This window comes from Pseudorasbora parva, chromosome 20, assembly GCF_024679245.1.
Source record: "Pseudorasbora parva isolate DD20220531a chromosome 20, ASM2467924v1, whole genome shotgun sequence".
NCBI lineage: Eukaryota > Metazoa > Chordata > Actinopteri > Cypriniformes > Gobionidae > Pseudorasbora > Pseudorasbora parva.
Window position 1 is genome coordinate 27,025,427 of NC_090191.1, and position 20,955 is coordinate 27,046,381.

At 39.4% G+C, this 20,955-nt stretch overlaps 1 protein-coding gene across 1 annotated transcript in view; it reads left to right on the forward strand.

Annotated features, from left to right (window-relative positions):
* hgfa (hepatocyte growth factor a) overlaps positions 1 to 20,955 on the forward strand; it is a 35,609-nt gene that overhangs the window by 321 nt on the left and 14,333 nt on the right. Inside the window, exons 2-10 of the mRNA XM_067427209.1 lie at positions 6,057 to 6,201; positions 6,532 to 6,644; positions 7,073 to 7,187; positions 12,754 to 12,896; positions 13,041 to 13,161; positions 13,240 to 13,358; positions 13,774 to 13,939; positions 16,932 to 17,065; positions 17,822 to 17,915. Of these exons, the coding sequence (XP_067283310.1) occupies positions 6,057 to 6,201; positions 6,532 to 6,644; positions 7,073 to 7,187; positions 12,754 to 12,896; positions 13,041 to 13,161; positions 13,240 to 13,358; positions 13,774 to 13,939; positions 16,932 to 17,065; positions 17,822 to 17,915 (1,150 nt within the window). The remainder of the gene's footprint in view (positions 1 to 6,056; positions 6,202 to 6,531; positions 6,645 to 7,072; positions 7,188 to 12,753; positions 12,897 to 13,040; positions 13,162 to 13,239; positions 13,359 to 13,773; positions 13,940 to 16,931; positions 17,066 to 17,821; positions 17,916 to 20,955) is intronic.

The following is a 20,955-nucleotide window of genomic DNA, read 5'->3' on the forward strand; positions in this document are numbered from 1 at the left end:
TGACCAAATACCATGTTTACTGCAGTTAGCCTGCTGATACTACTGTAAAACTACAAGCCATCAGTGTCCTGACTAGAAATTAAACTAAATGAAATTCTAGCACTGTCTGAAGATCTCCTATTAATGACAATGACTCTTAGTGCTCTAAAATTGGGTTAAAATAAACTTTATTATCTTTAGTTAATTGCTACAAAGTGGTGCCAAAGTTACAACTTGCAGCTGTAAGTTCATTGCACTTTACTGATGAAGAAACGTGAGGTAAAACTCTAACTCACAAACAGGTGGAAATGCAAGATATTATTATAAAGATTACTCTTTTGTTTTACAGTATATGGTAGAAACTATGGTTACCATGGTAAATTGTTGAAGAAGGGGCTCGTCTTTTTCTCCACACAGAGTGACTGAAGGGTTCATGTGAGTTTAAATCAATTTTAAATTCAATTTAATAAAAGGAAATCCTCCTAGCTTTTTGGGGTGGAAAACTAAAAATGCAATTAAAGGGGAATAAACAATCAAGCAGGGTTTTTATAGGGGGCCGAAGTTTTCAAACTGTCTTCATTTACAATAATGTATATTTAGTTTGGATTTCACACAAATCCATTGACCCTTCCTCATGTTTCAGTCTCATAAACTGAAGGCTGGAGATGTTGCATGCATCACGTAGTGCAGAGGATATGGGGTGGTGTGGCCTAATGGTCAAAGTTCTGGGCTGGAACAGTAGGTTGTAGATTCAAACCCAACAAGGTTTAATCAATTATTTATCACCACTGTGTCTTTTAGCAGGACACTTTTCTGAAGTATCATCTTCAATGGGCCTGAAACTGTAAAAGTGTATAAAAGCGTCAACATATACGCTACTTTCAGTCCAGTTCCACTGGAGAAATGGATGCTCAATAACAGTGACATGCATCATTAGATGCGCTACAGCAAAGCAACAGAACCTTCCCAGACTGTACATTTCCAGCAATGGGCAAACGCGCATATGGGGTGAATGGACTCTCTAAAGCGGGCGTTATCGACGTGCTGTGCAACATCTGGACAGAGCCGTTTCTCCCATATTTCACCATTGCAAATATTCACCAGACCAGATGTGCTGCGTAAACACAGAACGAGAGGTTCTTCAAACTTTCACTGAAGCTCAAGGAAAGGAAAGGACATTAGTGAGTCAGACTGAAACCATTAATGCTGATGTTTCACTGATGCCCATCCTCATTGCTACCATAAACATCATCCCGTTGTTATTTAAGGAAGAGATTTAGCCAAATCTAATAAGCAGTCTGGGAGATAAAGATGCCCCCGACAGGCCAGAAAGAGGAATTTAAAGGAGTCTAATTGGGGCGCTGAAGGAAAAGATCAATGTTTGAAGAGCTGCTTGATGAAATCCAGATGTGTTCAGATGCGGCCCAAACATTAATAATGTGTTCTCACCAAAACCGCTCCAGCCACAGGAGTTCGGCAAGAGATGCGGGACTGCGCAGCACTACGCGTGCCTGAATTAAACTGAGGAGTGTTACCTGACACCCCGAATTTTCAACAGTTTACTGAATCACTTGATAATCAGGGCACCGGGCCCAGGGCTACTGCTCCATGTTTATGCCCGCGCTGAGTGCAACTCGATTTCTGCACATTAATGAATACTTTTACCATAACTAACAGTGCAAACACAATGCAAATAAGAAATTATTATAACGGGAGTTTTGGTGAGAGTCCAGAACTCAGTCACTAATAATCTCACTCTGTTTGATTGACAGCTCCATTGATTGTAAATGAAGTGTTCTTTGATAGCGTTCTATATAATTTAATCACAGTTTAAATAAAAGATTATTTTCTTTCTAGCCTACTAAGAGAAACAATGTGAAGTTGACTGTTTAGTCACTGGTTTGATTTACTGAAACATAGACCAAGAACATTAGCCTGACAAGCCAGACCCACATCAAGATGTTTGGTCTGGAACCTCACCATTGATAGGGCTCAATCCGAGGAGCGGGATAAACAGTTGTCTTTCAAACTCCCTCTGCACGCGATAGGATAGCGCTACACCAACCAGAGCAAGGAAGGTGAAGCAGAGCTCGTTGACAGATTAAACTTTCGCCGTATCCGGTCGGCAAAACTCCGAACACATCTTCCCTTCTTAAGAATGACTTCAGTGCCGTTCTTTGTTCTTTTCTCAGAGAAAAGCTTAACTCCAAGTCTTCCAGAGTCGCGGTCAAAGCTGATTCGAAAGACCGCCGTTCGCCAGTTTCTGTGTTTACTAGAAGCAAGCAAACGCAACTCGGCCGTCATTATGTTAAGCCCCGCCCACCAACTCTATACACGATGTGACTGGCCCGACCAGAGTTTGGCGTTTACAGCTCAGAAGTGTATTGAGAGTTGCTAGACGACACTTGCAGCAAATTAGATTTGCTGCCGCTAGGGTGCGTCTACATTTCTAGGCTACAAGAACGTCTAACTGTAAATGAATCATTACATATCAGAAATCACTGGTCACAGATCAGGCATTAGAAGTAACAGAGTTACTTACATGTTGTAGCATTACTGTCAAGTCCATATTTTAAAATTTTGTTTGTAAAGCCTGCGCCGAAATTTGATTTACCAAAGAATCCACAGTGAAATGAACCGAATACAAATAAAAAATGCTCAACTGAAACATTCACATTGTTGATAACTGAATAACCACATTAGGATCCTTTGGAATGTAATGTGATTGTTAGTCCAGTGATCCTCTATTGCTCTTCTCTCCTCATCATCTCACAAACTCACCAGTGGGCAGGGCCAAAATTGCGATGATGAAGTAGGCACAAGTCGTTCCCTGGGCTTGGTTACAATAAAAGCTGTTTTGGGTCTAGCAAGGAAGTTTTCAGTTCTGAAACTTACAGGATATTTTTATAATATGATGACCACTTATATGTCAAACGCTCAAGGAAAAATTGATTTCTCAGATCATAACCCCATTAAAACATATTGCGTATTCCAATTTGTGAGCTATTGAAATGGCTCAAAAGCAGGATTCAGTCAAGTTCAAACCTGTCCCAGATGTGGCCCCTATGGTTTACTTGTGAGCACACTTATGAAACATAAAAATGCAACACTCAAATCACAAGCATGTGCATGAGACGACAATCACAAGTCCGCAAAACTGCAAGTACACACCAAGTGCGCAAACTCTCCCTCTCGATGATCTGGTTGCTTCAGTTCTCCAGTTAAATTCAGGAGGGAACAGGAGATTTTTGTGATGTATATCCAAGTTAAATGGCTACTTGAACAAGGAAAAAGGTTGAGCAGGAATTTATTTTGTTTATGGGGAATTGATTGGATGGTTGTGGTTTGCTATTGCTGTGTGTCATGTCATGTCATGTCGTGACAGGTTGTCTTGATCTCAACACATTTTCAGAAAAGAGAAGAGCTATTGCTGCAAGAGGGAGGGGAAATTATTTTGAGACTAGATGGTACATGAATTACAAACCCAATTCCCCAAAAGTTGGGACATTGTACAAATTGTGAATAAAAACAGAATGCAATGATGTGGAAGTTTCAAATGTCAATATTTTATTCAGAATACAACTTAGATGACATATCAAATGTTTAAACTGAGAAAATGTATAATTTAAGGGGAAAATAAGTTGATTTTAAATTTCATGGCATCAGCACATCTAAAAAAAGTTGGAACAAGGCTATGTCTACCACTATTTGGCATCCCCTCTTCTTTTTATAACAAATGTCTAGGGACTGCAAACGTCTAGGGACTGAGGAGACAAGTTGCTTAAGTTTAAGAATAGGAATGTTGTCCCATTCTGGTCTAATACAGGCTTCTAGTTGCTCAACTGTCTTAGTTCTTCTTTGTCGCATCTTCCTCTTTATGATGCGCTAAATGTTTTCTATGGGTAAGAGATCTGGACTGCAGGCTGGCCATTTCAGTACCTGGATCCTTATTCTACGTAGCCATGGTGTTGTAATTGATGCGGTATGTGGTGTGGCATTGTCATGTTGGAAAATGCAAGGTCTTCCCAGAAAGAGACAACATCTGGATGGTAGCAAATGTTGTTCCAGAACTTGGATATACCTTTCAGCATTAATGGTGCTTCTCCAGATGCGTAAGTTGCCCATGCCCCTCGCACTCATGCAACCCCCATACCATCAGAGATGCAGGCTTCTGAACTGAGCGCTGATAACATGGAGAAGTGGGACATGGTGACTTTTCCAAAAAGAACTACAAATTTTGATTCGTCTGATAACAAAACAGTTTTCCACTTTGCCACAGTCCATTTTAAATTAGTCTTGGCCCAGAGAAAACGCCTGCGCTTCTGGAGCATGTTTAGATATGGCTTCTTTTTTGACCTTTAGAGTTCTAGCTGCCAAAGGTGAATGGCACGGTGGATTGTGTTCACCGACAATGTTTTCTGGAAGTATTCCTGAGCCCATGTTGTGTAGCATTCCTGTATGTGATGCATTGCCGTCTAAGGGCCCGAAGATCACGGGCATCCACTATGGTCTTCTGGTCTTGACCCTTACACACAGAGTTTGTTCCAGATTCTCCTAATCTTTGGATGGTATTATGCACTGTAGATGATGATAACTTCAATTTTTTCTCTGAGAAACTCCTTTCTGATATTGCTCCACTATTTTTTTGCCGTATCATTTGGGGAATTGGTGATCCTCTGCCCATCTAGACTTCTGAGAGATACTGCCAATCTGAGAGGCTCTTTTTTTACCCAATCATGTTGCCAATTGACCTAATAAGTTGCAAATTAGTCCTCCAGCTGTTCCTTATATGTACATTTAACTTTTCCAGCCTATTATTGCTACCTGTCCCAACTTTTTTGGAATGTATAGCTCTCATGAAATCCAAAATGAGCCAATATTTGGCATAACATTTCAAAATGTCTCACTTTCAACATTTGAACATTTGATATGTTATGTATATTCTATTGTGAATAAAATATAAGTTTATGAGATATGTAAATTATTGCATTCCTTTTTTATTCACAATTTGTACATTGTCCCAACTGTTTTGGAATCGGGCTTATATATATACATGATGTATATGCTTTAGTGTAGGAGTTACCATGTGAGCTTTGCACATGTATGTAAACTGACTTTGGAAATGTCCTCTGATCACCACACTGCAGTGAATTATGACACGTGTGTGTGCGTGCGTGCGTGCGTGCGTGCGTGCGTGTGTGTAAGTGAGAGTCTGGGTCCCTTTCACTGGCCTCTCATTCATTTCTGCAGAAGAGACAGTCATAAAATAGCAAATGGAAATCTGATTTTACTAATGTGAAAGAATGAAAATGCTGATAAGTCCATGTATGTTTACTCTGCTTGTTTTTTTTGTTTTTTTGTTTTGTTTTGTTTTTCATTAAAGACCTTTAGACACCAAAGAATCTTGAAAATGTTTTATCATGGTTTCCACAAAAATATGAATTATAGGACTTTATATCAGGAATTAATTAGGAATATGAATTAATTAATATTAATATAAGTGTTGTTTAACATCAGCAGTCAATCAGCATATTGGACTGATTTCTGAACAATCGTGTGACACTGGAGACTGGAGTAGGGATGCTGAAAATTCAGCTTTGCCATCATACAAATAATTTACATTTGAAAACATATCGAAATGTAAAACAGTTATTTAATAATAATTCACAATATTACTGTTTTATCTTATTAAATGAATATAGCCTTGGTGAGCATAAGAGACTTTAAAAAGATTAGGAAAATCTTACAGACCTCAAACATTTGAATAGCAGTGTGTATATTGTAAAATATTTCAGTGTAATTTAAAAAATAGATTGTGTCAAAACAACCATTAAAATGTTTCATTTAAAAGTTTTTTTTTTATTGCATGCCAAAGAGATTTAAGTCTCTAAAATTATATCAGTTTTAAGTCACATGGACACAAATTTGGCACAAATGGGACTGTTTCCTGATAGTGACCCTTCTGATAATGTATGTGACAGCTCTCACATGTATGAGATTACGAGTGTACATGTACGTGTGTGTTTTAAGTATCAGCATGTGTGTTTGGGTTTAATCTCCTTGTCTCTTTTGTTCAGAGTGCAGGAAACAGACACTGCAGAGGTATCAGAAAAGTGAAAACAGCCGGCTGCTTTGTACAGACTGTTCAGAATCTCCTCGAATTAGAAACCTCTCGGTGGATGACTGTGCACGCAAATGCAGCAAGAGCAAGAAGTCGTGCAGGTGACACACGCACATGTAATCACACAAGTTTAAAGGGATAGTTTAACCAAAAATGAAAATTTTGTCATCATTTACTCATGACAAGAAGGTATCAGTGTTTTTTGTCCATACAATTCAAGTCAATGGGACTTTAATTGTAAGGACAAAAGTTATTTTGGACAGTCTTCAGAATATTTGGTTCAGAAGGTGACTAAATCTGGACAGAATAAAAAAATTAGTTTGAACTATTGTTTCAACAATCTCATGTGAGACCTTCATCTGATCGTGGTGGTTGTCTCACCCAACAATTGTCTTTCGTTTACTTGGTTTTCTCTCCTTGCTTCCTTACAGGGCATTCTACTTTGACCAGATAAACAGGAAATGTCACTTGCTTCCCTTCGACCGTTACTCCGAAGGCGTAAAGAGAGAGCGAAAACCCAATTGTGACCTTTTCGAGAAGAAAGGTAAATATTTTTTCGAAGAAGTTCACTCGCACTTGACTTTTTGCTTTTATATCTTCTGACGTTTCCTGGAAATATTTAGTGGTAAAACTGCGCAAATGCCAGTCGTGTTTGTTTAGATAGCTGACTCGAAGTGTAAAATCACTCCTGTCTATGTATAAAATCACCTCTGTCATTGTAAACAACACATGCTTAAGAGATTTGGCAGCAAACAGAGTATAAGAAAGCATGACTGTTGACGGTAACAAGATGCCGTATGTTTATGCTTTCAGCAAAAGCTGGAGTTGAAACTTTAGATTAATGCCATAATCGTCAGTAAAACTCTTGTTTGGAGATTTAAATCACATCGGGATGTCAGGGAAATGTATAATCTGTAAACAATGTTCATCGTACCAGATTATATGAATATCTGTGCCGTATGTTTTCCACAGACTATGTGAGGGAGTGCATCATTGGGTCAGGTGTCAACTACAAGGGGAGAAGGACGTTCACAAAGACTGGAATTACGTGTCAATCCTGGAATATGTCCGTCCCACATGAGCACAAGTAAAAATCCACTCTGCAGTTTAGCTTTCTCTCTTTTTTGACTCTGTGGCATGATTTACTAAACAGTTGAGCCACTTCAATGTGTGCTGGTGGATTAAGACATAGTGATTCATAGACCTTATTTAAAGGGTTACTTCACCGCTTTTTCATATTAAACTATGTTATTCCCTTAACTAAAACGAGTTGATACATACCTCTCTCGTCTCAGTGCGTGCACTTAATCTCTCTGACGCGCGGTGATGATCTGATAGCATTTATCTTAGCCCACTAAGCCCAGTTCATTCATTATGGTGCCAAACAGAGATCAAGTTAGAAGTACCAAACACCTCCATCTTTTCCCTATTTAAATACAGTTACACGAATAGTTGAACGATCAAGTATGGTGACAAAATAAAGCGTGGCGCGTTTCTAATCAGATTAAAAAGGAGAACTATAATGTATGGCGGATTAGCACTTCTGAGAGTACTTCGACTCGGCACAGTAAAAAGTCCCGGCCGAAACATCTTTCCTCACATCTCCTTATTGACAGAAATGAGAGAGTGAGGGGGAGGTGTGAGGAAAGATGTTTCGGTTCAACTATTCGTGTAACTGTATTTAAATAGGGAAAAGATGGAGGTGTTTGGTACTTCTACCTTGATCTCTGTTTGGTACCATAGTGAATGAACTAGGTTTAGGGAGCTAAGCTAAATGCTATCAGATCGTCACTGCGTGTCAGAGAGATTAAGTGCACGCACTGAGACGAGAGAGGTATGTATCAACTCGTTTAAGTTAAGGGAATAACATAGTTTAATATGAAAAGGCAGTGAAGTATCCCTTTAAATGTAAATAAGGCTAATTATAAGTGAATGCCATTTTTAAGATGCACTATCATCACCTAGTGTGACAGCTGTGATGTTAAATACATTTAACACCAGAAAGGTTTACTTAGATTATCAGTCATGTACCGAATGCAGTACCCCAACATAATTGTCTCAGCCATTAGAAATGCTTTGGGAAGGAACAGGATCTTGCAACATTGCCTCTTGGTTCTTAGTGAATTGTTTTACAACAATAGAGACGGTGGATTTAAATAAAACACAAACTATTTATCCAAGTTTAAATAGCCTATCACTTCTATTTACACATTGTGTGAATAGCATCTATCACTATCCACACTTGTAAACAAGATGCTAATTATTGTGTTTTACACTATGTGCAAACATTATCTAAAACTATTTACACTCAGTATAAATAAAATGTAAGTTCTGTTAAACTTTGTGTAAATAGCATCAACCTTTTTTACACTCGGAATAAATAGCTACAGCTAATAAACAACGCTATTTATAGGGAATTCTTGCTTCTATCTGTTAAACCCCTCATTCCGCTGCAACTCATTCTTTCAATAAGCTTCTCATTTGCAGCTTTCATATGGTCTCTGACAGCTAGCAATTTTCGCAATAGTCCTCACTGTTCCTAGCATGGACTTAGCCGTTAGCCGTAAATTGCCGTCGTCAGTGTGCTGTCTGCCAACAATCGCTGATTAGTCTAGACTGCAGATGAGATTGCTTTCAGGCCTGGTCGTTTGAGAGTCATCTTTCTCACAACAGAAGTTAAGTGAGACTATATGGAGTGATGCCTTAACTGCGCGAGCACGAGCCAATCTGGTTAATGTGGTCAATTGTTGCCAGGTCCTTGTTAGCCAAGATGTGATTAGCTCTTCGAGCTACACTGCTTACAAGCTGTATAAAGATTTTAGAGGTGAGAGAATGAAAGAAAGATAGAGAAAGAACGAGAGAAGGAGGATTTATGGACTGAAGTCATGTTCTGTCTGCCCTCCAGCTGAGCTCACAAAGCTGCAGACACATTAAAATACGAGCAGCATTTGAGCCTAGCGCACAGATGCTAATCCAGACCCTCTCCTCTCTATGGATAACAGTGCTTTCCGACTTCGATTCCCTTCGAACCTTTTTCCATGTGACAACATCTTTTTTTCTCTCAGACTCAATCTTCTCAATCTATCTACCAGCGCAATGTGTCCACTTGCCCCCTTACATTTAGCCAAACCAAAAGTGAAGACAGCAGACAATGATCAGAAAGATTGTGATGAGAAGCAAGTAAATCTACTCTGACGAGACAAAAACTGCAAGTCCCTTTTCAATAAAGTGTTGGTCCTGGTTTCAGTGCTGGTGACCAGCCAAAAATGACGTGCTGAAATGAAATGTCACTTTGTTGAGATGAAAACCTTTTGTATGTACACAAATGGATAGTTCCCAATAAATTACCCATTTCCGACTCTTATGACCTCCTGGTGTTGTAAGTGTGATTAAAGAAGGTTTAAAGTTTCTGTTTGGATTGCATTCAGAGTGCAAGAGCGTCTGTTGGCAGCCAGAGAAGAATAGCTGGCTAACATCTGTTAGCACAACATCATTAGCTGTAGCGATCTCAGGCCTCATGTGGAACTAGCCACACGATCCAGATGCAGGAGCGCAGTCCGTTCCAGCCCCACACGCCATTCGTAACCCAGTTGTTTAAGCAAGTCATATGCGCTGCATGGCTTTTGTTTAGATGTGTCCTACTTATCTGGTGTCATTTTAACTTGGGGTGCTTTCACACCTACCTTGTTTGGTCCGGATTTTCGGACTTTTCAGTTTGGTACGAACCAAAATTACAGGTGTGAAACCTCCCTCGGACCATGGTCCGGACCAAACAGACGAAATTTGGTCCGGCGAAAAGAGGTAGTCTCGGTCCGGACCAAACAGAGCAAAGGTTCGGTTCGTTTCTTGTGTGAAAGCATTTTCTGTATAGTTCGGACTTTCAGACCATTTACAGGAAGTTCTGGTGTAGGATTAGTGAAAAAACACAGATTAAATGCATAGCACATGCAGTGATGGAGCACGTAGCATTTTAACCAGAACCGCTTGTGTAGCCATGTCAGCTCGCGTGAACAGCGTGCTCTGCTTGACTATATGACTTTCGGTTTATTTATGAGACCGCTCCAGTTCATGTGCAACGCAAATGATCACTCCGTCACGGGATGTCTGCTATATTATTTATTTAAGCTAATTTATTAAATACAGGCAAACGATGAAACATTTATTAAAATTAAGATACAAAATACAAAGCTTTCTACAAAACAAATCTTAATGAAGTGGTCAAAATTATTTCTGACTCGATGTCTTTGACATATATTTCACATCTGTGCACGTTTCATAATCAATATAGCCTAGATGAAATTAAAAAATAACATTATAATATTTAAACATAACTATAAAATAAAATACATTGTTTGGCTAAAAAGCCTATCTTCTAGGAGCTCCTCCTTTCCTGTCGGCGCCGATAAAATGTTTGCACAACGAGGACGTTCATTTGGTGAATTTGCCTCGAGTATAGTTGGTGCTGCAGATAATCCATTAATATTAAGAGTATTGGCAACGATGCGTCTGTTCATTCATTCTTGTCAAAGTTAGCCGCTGAATTGACAACACACTGACGTCAGACGCACGTCCGCTAACAAACCAATCAATGTTAAGATGCAGCCCACATAGATGATGACGACAGGACGCCAGTGCGTCATGTAAAGTTCTTTTTGTGCGCTGACATAACTGCAATGTTAAAGCAAACCAAAAAGGACCAAATGTCCAAACACAAACTTTGGTTCGGACCTTGGTGCGGACTTTCAGGTGTGAAAACGCCCTTATTTTGATCTTTTAGAGGCAGCGTACCTTAAGGTCTAGTACTGGATTTGGTTTTCCAAATCAATTAAAACTTTAGGTTCAATTAGATAGCATCTGTTAGGATATAATGAACTGGTTTTACATGGTTAAAGCTGGTCATTTATGGTTATTGTCAGCTGGTCCAGGCTGGTTTAGGTGATATTCAGGTCAATCTGGTAGACCAGGGTTTCTCAAATCTGGCCTTGGAGGGACACTCCCTTGAGAGTTTAGCTTCAACTCTAATCAAAAACACTTTAGCAAACTAATCAAGGTCATAAGAGTTACTTGAAAATTACAGGTAGGGAAATTTGATCAGGTTTTACGCTAAACTCTGCAGGGGAGTGGCCCTCCAGAGAAACACGTGTAGGACCATCCATCTATACAGTTTATCCTATTTATGGTTGCAGGACTTGGTAGACCAGGGGTGTCCAACCCTGGTCCTCGAGGGCCACTCTTCTGCTCTAACCTGCCTGTATGGAATTTTATTAAAGTCCTTATTATTAATCTCAAAGTCCTTCATCAAATGGTTTAGTTTTATTTAATTAAGGTTTGATAGAAACTCTAGACACCCATGTGTTTGACAATCCGTATTGAGAATGTAGACTATCCTGGTGTGAACATCTTTGCTGAAAGACCTACAGTAGGTTTGCTGCGATAGTTAGTGTTGGTGTTGGCAGATTTGGTCTCAACACAAAATGTAAAAGTGCCTTTTAAGTGAGTTTGTTGTTGAACTGTTTTGTTTTTGTGATTTTTATAAAGAATAATAGGCTAATAAACCCACCATTCAAGCGATCCTAAATTGCCGCTAACTCTAAACCGAAAGTAAAACGTGCATGGCCACACAGTGCACACGTATTTATGGCCACACTGTCATTAATGGTCCATGTCCACTGGCTCGGTTTCAGTTCATTCCTATGGAAGTTCAACTTCCAGAGGAATTAATTGTAAACACTCCCGTTAATCAAAAAAAAAAAAAAAAAAAAAAAAAACGAGTTAAAAAAACTTTTCTCCTCTACCTCTCCTTTCTTCTTCCCCTTTTCTGGTTTTTGCTACTCTGAGCGGTATACAAATCTTGGTATTTGGGGCACTTTTTGTGTTTCGTTGCCTCTTCTTGACGGGTCGCTTCCTGTTCTCCTGAGTTGTAAGTCGCTTTGGATAAAAGCGTCTGCTAAATGCATAAATGTAAATGTAAATCTAAATACCTTTATTAGACTTCCATGATCAACCAACAATTTATTCTGATCAACCAGTCTCACCTGCTAACTTTTGCTGATGATCAATGTGGCTATGCCAGTTCTCAAGGTGAACCAGCACCAAACTAGTACTAACTAGAAATTCATACTTGTCTAATTTGACCTTTAAGGTTGATTGAGCTTATTTACTCAATCAGTGTTGCAAAAGACATGGGGTATTCAATCCTGCTCTCGGAGGGCCAACGTTCTGCAACATTCTGCTCCAACCGACCCCAACACACCTGCCTGGAAGTTTTTTGTAATCCTAAAGACCTTTTTTGTGTCTGAAATTTGTCCGAAAAACATAATATAAAAAATAAAAATAAAAAAACAGTATGCAAAAAGTACCTGGGTGTCCTACTACTTCCACCGAGATTCTAAATTGTGCCTTCGATGGACACTTTGACAGTCACATGACAATGACAACATGGCGGATATAGAGCATCTGAATTTCATACTATGAAATTAGTAAATTCATACTATATAGTGTACTTTCAGGTGTGTTCAAGTAGGGTTGGAGCTAAACTCAGCAGGACAGTAGCATTCAACAAAAGTCAATTTGAGCTGGTTGATAACTAACCTAGTTGATCACATTAACTTAGTTTTTACCTATGTTTTCACTCTCCCATATTTTTTCATCAGTTTCAAGCCTGCCCGACACAAAAAGTTTGACCTGCGTCAGAACTTCTGCCGAAACCCGGACAATGATCTAAGTGGGCCCTGGTGCTTCACTGAACTCACTGAGACTCGGCACCAGGAATGTGGGCTGCCCCAATGTTCAGACGGTTAGAGATTACCAAATCTATACTTTGTGCTTTTGTGTAATTTGTGATTTAAGAGTACAATACCTGAGTGTATTTGTGTCGGTTGCACCGTCCACGGGATAGTGCACTATTATCATGTGTGCATTTGTTTCTGTGTGTTTGTAGTGGAGTGCATGCGATGTAATGGGGAAACATACAGGGGGCCAATGGATCACACAGATAGTGGGAAAGAGTGCCAGAGATGGGACTCACAGAAACCTCATAAACACACCTACCAGCCTCACAGGTACGCATTCACATTTACCCCCACATACATACACACACAACTGTGTGATTTACGCGTCTTATCTATTTGTATTTATAGACACGTAGGTAAAGGCCTGGATGACAACTACTGCCGCAATCCCAATAATGACGTGCGTCCATGGTGTTACACAATGGACAAAAACACACCATGGGAGTACTGTAACATCAGTTTGTGTGGTCTGTTCATTTTTCTTCATCTTCATCTTTCTATCTAAAAATGTGCATGCTTTAGGGTTTTAGATATGTTTCTGGTTTGGTTTTGATTTGATATTGTGTTGTGTTATGCTGTGATCAAAACATCTCTCCATTTTGGCCATTGACTAAATAGTATTATACTATATTAATTATATTATTGTTGAATTTAATTCAAAGTAAAAGTTTGTAATTCATGTGGAGGAAACCCTTTCCTATCACAGATAGTTGGGTGTGTGGGATATTTAGTTTAGCCCAGGGATTGTGTACAGGTGCACTGGCTTGTTGTAAATCTCGTGGTTACTCCTGTATTTCATCCATGGCGTCTCTCCAGTGGAAACATTTTTCAAATGCTGATTCTTGGAATTCCTGACATTCTCTCTCCCTTTCTCTGTTTCAGACTCCAATAATGATGTGGAAGTGGAGGTGACCGCCTCTTGCTTTCGGGGTCAGGGAGAGGGCTACAGGGGTACAGTCAGCGTGACCCCTGCAGGTGTGACCTGTCAACGCTGGGACGCCCTATTTCCTCACAACCATTCATACACACCACACAACTATAAATGCAAGTGAGTCATTCTACACTACTGCTTTTTGTGTTATCAGAACTAAATAAAACACTTTGTGAAGAAAATATGAGAGGTGTTTTCCAATGGAAATTACATACCATAATATTGTTGATATTCATTATATACCTGGATATTCAAAAGGGTGTTTTTTCAGTCAAAGGAACCTTAATTACCACCAAATAGTATTTAAAAAAATAAAGTAAAATACAACAAAACATTTAGAAGACTTGTTTCCCACAAAGTTTTTGCTAATGAAACAAAGCAAGAATGATATTGCCACAAAGCATGTCACATGGAGAAAAAAAATTATTTGAGTTTTGAATTGATTCATTGACAGTTTAAACTGATTTATGAATAAAATATACTCTAATACTCTTTTTAAATCAGACACATTATTAAAACATTTGTGCTTTACGGTTTTCATACTAGCAGGTTAATAATCTAATTACACACTCTTTAGAAAACTTAAAGGCACAATATGTAAGATTTTAAACAAAACACTAGAATAGTGTTATATATTTAGTTGAATTGTGTTTTTACATAATCCCAAATGTTTCCAAGATTGTTTAAATCCAGATAAAAAATAAGAAATTTAACAGTGCATCATCTATCAGTGACATCATACCGCATTACCCTCGATTTCTGGTTTAATTTTGTAGAAACCATGGAAACACCAAAGACTATTTAATATATTATGTGTTTTATTAGACAGGTGAGCAACTGTTTTGGTACATTCATCAACATAAATCAAATCATTGTTATATAGCTCAACACAGTTAGTCTTATTGTTTAAATCTCGTTTTCTTGATTTACCAAGAGTACCATGATTCACCATGCCTAATATCGATCTAGCTTGTGCAGTGTGCAGTGTTGGGCAGTAGCGTCGCTACAAGTAGTGACGCTACTAGCTTAACTACATTTTTCAGTAGCGTGGTGGTAGCGTCGCTGTTTTCTCAATGAAATAGCTTTTCAGTAGCGAAGCTCTTCTGTTGATCAAGTAGTGCGGTAGCGTCCACACAAGCTAACGTTACATTTTCCCGAGCATTTCTGAGGATCAAGCTCAAATTGGAAACACAACTGATAAGAACGCGGATATACTTCACTTTCTACGTTCCTTTCTGCCTCACGCAGACGCGCACAGATGCGCGCGCGAGCCTTTCAAATACACGCACAGATGCGCGCGCGAGCCTTTCAAAGTACTCCTTTGGCAGTGAGTGCGTAAAGACGGGATAGGCGTCTTTAGATAGGATCTAGTTGACGGTTTTTTTCTCCTAGCGCTCAATTCGCTGTTTCACGCGCATCGTCCGTGCGGTGACAAAAGAGAAACTGCGGGGTTTTAAAATCTATTGTGTCTCTTGAATAAACAGCTCTTGTTAAAAGTATCGGGGTCCAGCCTGGCCACCTCTTGATATGAATGAATGAATGATTGAAACTTGTTTCATGTGTGTGGGAGACACACACACACATAGGCTGTTTTTGTTTTTGTTTTTTGCCATGTTGGTATTGTTTGGAGCAGGTCTTAATTATTTTGCTACTGTACTTTCTGGACTGGACTTTTTTTGTACAAGTTGAGTTGTAAATTAACTTACAGTTTGTCCTGCAAAAGTGCCCAAGTCTAAATTGCGCATAAATGCAAACACACAGTTGTGTATGCATATCATACACATACAGATAAACATACACACACACACACACACACACACACACACACACACACACACACACACGACACCAGGGGCCTATTGCACAATACTAGGATAAGGGATGAAGCTGGGATATTTTGGTGATCCTGGCTCAATTTATCCACTAATATGCAGTTATCTTTCATTATCGCTATCGTTCTTGGTATGAGTTTGCCTTCAGGGTATGTTTACATGACAGCTGTGTACTAAATTTTGCATAAAAATGACAAGATCATCAAGATATCCTGGCTTAATCCCTTATCCTAGATTTGTGCAGTAGGCCCCTGGTTTTGTTAATATTTTGGATCACATGTTTTTGTTGCCGAATTGATTTTTTGTATGTAATTTTTAGTTTTTGTATAACTAAAAAAAAATGTGTGTCTATATACTTGACTTTTATTGATCACTGAAATAGCATTGATTGGAATGAAGTGGGTTCAATATAAAATTAAATAAATAAAAAGTAGCTTAGATGTAGTAAACTACTTTTGTCAAGTTGCTGTAGCTTAGCTTGCTACATTTCCCAGGGGCGTAGCTTCAGTGTAGTGAAGCTTAATTTAATGTAGAGTAACTGGTAGCTTAGCTCACTACATTTTCCAAGTAGCTTGCCCAACACTGGCAGTGTGCAATAAGTGTCTCATAGTAGCCCCCATGTGAATGCACAGAGAAGCATTATAACAGAACTTTCAAAACACTCAAATGTATCTAATATTATAAATAATCCCACATATGCTTGACCGGAAGAAGCAGAAGCGGTCGTCATAATAAAAGCTTAATTGCTCTCAAGCCATGTGTCCCGCTTGTCTCACATTAGCAATCACTCCAGTGGCCTCGTTCTGCTCCAACTGCTTTCAGCCCCACCCTGCTTCACACTACAGTAACGTTAATAAATCTTTGATACATTAGCTCATCCATGAATATGATCTTTGCCCGAGTCTCTTCAGATTCTTTTCCACCGGCTGTAGAGGTGAAGACAACAACTCCCATAACTCCGCAAAATCAACGTCTTTGTTTCGAATAAGCGACCTCTAGCGGCGAAAATTACATATTATGCCTTTAATGACCAAATAAAAAGCACATTAAAGTTATTGCAATATTCATTTTATATCGCCAGCAAAAAACATAAGTATACTGTAAAAATTTGAAATATTGCCCTAGCTGCTAAATGGTAGCTTACTAATAAAAAAGATCCGAGGATTAGGGATTTGTTCACATCTGAATGATCCTAAATCTTTCTGAAAAAGAAAATGCAAACAAATATATACATGCAAAAATTATTTTATAAAATTGTTTTTGTGTGTCCCACTCAGGGATCTCAGGGAGAACTATTGCAGAAACCCTGATGGCTCTGAAATTCCCTGGTGTTTCACCATAGACCCAAAAGTACGCAAAGCTTTCTGTACCAACATCCCAAGATGTGAGTCAGAGAGCTCTGACAGCACAGGTAAGCCCACACACACACCCTTCTTACACGCTTGCACACACTCTCACACTTGTGCTGCACAGCATGGCTAAGCATTGTGAACCATATTAGCCACATAATGAATTGTGTTGTTCCAAAACGCTTAGCTCGTCATAATTTACAAGAATTTTAATGATGAAAGACAAAGATGTTTTGCACAGAGGCGCCATCATGGACGTTTGGAGACTGCCTGTAAAGATCTGGCATCCAGCTCGAGTGTGGTTTTGTTCTGGGTACCCTCACATTCCCCTTGGTCTGTGTCACAAAAGCGCTAAAAGAAAAAGATTATTTTCCACAAATCGTGTAGTCTGTTTCAAAATCCTGTTAGAATGATCTATTTTTTTCATGTGTGTTCCAGCTTTGTGTTTCAAAAGACACTTTTCTCACCAGAAGAGTCCCTTTGAGGTTTCAGGTCAGAGAGACAGGGCAATGCCTCTCTGGATTCACTCAAACTTCAGTCAGATCTTGGCACAGACAAAAGCTTTTTTCCCCTACTTGTTTGCCAACCACCAATTGTAAAGTGGTCCCTGACGTGAAATCGGCCCACCCCCACTAGTAAAAAACTATTTTAAACATGCTTACTTCATGACAGCATGGATACAATCAGCAAATCCATAAATACTCTAAACATGGAGCTTTGAATAAGCATGGTCTTTACTGAAGGTACTGCACATGCATGTGTTTAGGCATGTTAACACTGTTTATGTTATCTTTATGTCTGTTTTATCTGTCTTCTAGAATGTTATGAAGACAACGGGGAGAGTTACCGTGGCAATTTGTCGAAAACAAGATCTGGTATTCCTTGTGGGCTGTGGTCCGACCACACATTCAGGTAAATGTTTCCATGAAATCACTGAAACAATTTAAAGCTGCTGTTTGCCATTTTTCCCCCGTGTTAAAATAAGTTCTATTCCAAAGTAATGTTCAGAGACGACAAGTAAAATAATGTCCAAAATCGCATTCTCTCTGAGTAGGCACTTCTGTTTAAATACCTACTTACATTAAAACCATTTAAAGACCCCCCTGTGGTGAAAATCTAGTTTTTAATGTTGTTTATCTAGATGGGGCTTTTAATATGCTTAAAGAAAAACCATGTGCAAATTCATAAGTCAACACCACTGCTGAGCATGGTTTTAAAAAATGTGGTTTAAAGTCGTGGGTGTTTCTTACGTCACAGGCTACCTTGTAACCAATCACGTCAAAATGTGGGCGGGTTTTAACAAATCATTAACTATGCTGTGAAGCAGGGGAGTCTCAAGAGAAGCTAGGTTATTCCGGTATATCTTTTTGCTGATATGAGAAATCGGGTACATTTAGCAATATAGTGGATGAATTATGTAAATGATGATAACAGTATGACCACCTTCCTTATATTGTGTTGGTCTTCCTTTTGCTTGTTTGCGCTGGTTGTGGACAGGGGTCAGCATGGGCACCCTGACTGGTATGCCGTTATGCAGCCCCATACGCTACAAACTTTGATGCACTGTGGAGACTGCCTGTAAAGATCTGGCACCCAGATCAAGTGTGGTCTGACACCTTTCTATCAGAACCAGCAATAACTTCTTGCAATTTGAGCTACAGTAGCTCGTCTGTTTGATCAGACCAAGCGTGCCAGCCTTCGCTCCCCACGTGCATCAATGAGCCTTGGCCACCCATGACCCTGTTGCCGGTTCACCACTGTTCCTTCCTCGGATCACTTTTGATAGATACTGATCATTGCAGACCGGAAACATCCCACAAGAGCTGCAGTTTTGGAGATGCTCTGACCCAGTCGCCTAGCCATCACAATTTGGCCCTTGTCAAAATCGCTCAAATCCTTAAGCTTGCCTGTTTTTCCTGCTTCTAACACATCAACTTTGAGGACAAAATATATCCCACCCACTAACAGCTGCCATGATGAAGAGATAATCAGTGTTATTCACTTCACCGGTCATAATGTTATGCCTGATCGGTGTATAAATGTGCTTACATTTAATCAAATGCTCAATATTTAAAATCAATTAAAAATAACACTATTATATATAAATGACTGTGAAATCTGTGTATTTTACCCACAATTGTATTAGATATTGTATATCAAGTAAAGTGTTGTTTCCTTTGCATTGCCTGTATTGAAATCAGTTGCGAGTCTTTTGTCGTATTTTTGAGCATCGGTTCATCGGCTCAGTTTTTGCAGTGTGTGCACTGTCGGCACTAGTCAGGGGCTATTTGTCTGATTGAGCATGTTGAATTGAGAACTCTGATTGGCTGTTTAGCTTAGTCAGCGAAACAAAAGTGATGAAAGCAAGCAAAGAAGTCAAGACAGCGAAGACAGAAGGCTGTTCTAATTTTACAGCATCTTACCTGAGCGTTTCACCTGGAATGAAGAAAGTGGTCAGCATGATTGATTGTCGAAATGGTACAGTAAGCAAGCACTGCTGTGTTTACGGCTTGCATATCGTCAGTCCTTAGCCTGACAAGCCAGACCCACATCAAGATGACAGGGCTCAATCCGAGGGGCGGGATAAACGGTTGTCTTTCAAACTCCCTCTGCACGGCGTGCACGCAATTGGATATCACTACAACCAACCAGAGCAAGGAAGGTGAAGCAGAGCTCGTTGACAGATTAAACTTTCGACGTATTCGGTCGGCAAAACTCCGAACACATCTTCTCTTCTTAAGAATGACTTCAGTGCCGTTCTTTGTTCTTTTCTCAGAGAAAAGCTTAACTCCAAGTCTTCCAGAGTCGCGGTCAAAGCTGATTTGAAAGACCGCCGTTCGCCAGTTTCTGTTTTTTTTTGTTTTTTTGTTTTTTTTTAATATTGTGTTTACCATCCCTGTTTTATCTGTCTTGATTTTACAAATGTGAAGTGCTCTGAGAATTTACTTTTAAAAGCGCTATATAAAATAAAGTTATTATTATTATTATTATTATTTACTAGAAGCACGCAAGCGCAACTCGGCCGTCATTATGGCCCCGCCCACGGACTCTATACACGATGTGATTAGCCCGACAAGAGTTTGGCGTTTACAGCTCAGAAGGGTATTGAGAGTTGCTAGACGACACTCGCGGCAAATTAGTTTTGCTGCCGCTAGGGTGCGTCTAGATTTCTAGGCTAGTCAATCGTAGTTTAGGCAAGTTTATTTGAATAGCACGTCATACCTAATGCCAATTCAAAGTGCTTTACATAGACATGAATTAAAATGGTGATAACATATGCATGAGAAATAAGAATACCATGTGTAGGAATTAAAAATAAAAACAAGGATAATTAAAACAAAAAAAAGCGCTTGAACACACCAAAAGGACTACAGGTGACTGTCAACTAGCATGTGCGTTCTACACCTGCGTGTAAGGATATAGACTATTGATACTTTCTGAAATACAGTTATTTCCTTACACGCAGGTGTAGAACGCACATGCAAGGTGACCCTCACCTGTAGTCCTTTTAGTGTGTTCAAGCGCTGTTTTTTGTCCGAGACGCTGCCAAGCTTTCATTGCCGCTAGTTCTTTTATGACGGCTTGGCGTGTCACGGTCTTTACATGCAGAGCCCTATTTGTTTGGCACTTGACTAAATAGAAAAATCTAAATCTGTCACTTGTGAGGTTCCATTCTAGTTAGGATGCTGTCTTAGAAAGCAGTTGTCTATGTAGTCAGTAAGGCATCTCAGTCGGTTTTGAAATATCCCGAGCTTTTTTGCACTTTTGCTCTCTCGTGGGTTTCTGTTGACTCTTGGAACCGGTTTTCCGTGCAGAAATCATATATTAGCACTTATGTTGAGTTTGTTTTGAAAGGCGGTTATCAGGCAGTATTACAACATTGAAAGAGGACCGAGGCAGTGATAACAAACAGAAGAGGGAGAGCCGGGCCGCTCATATTCATCACTGATAC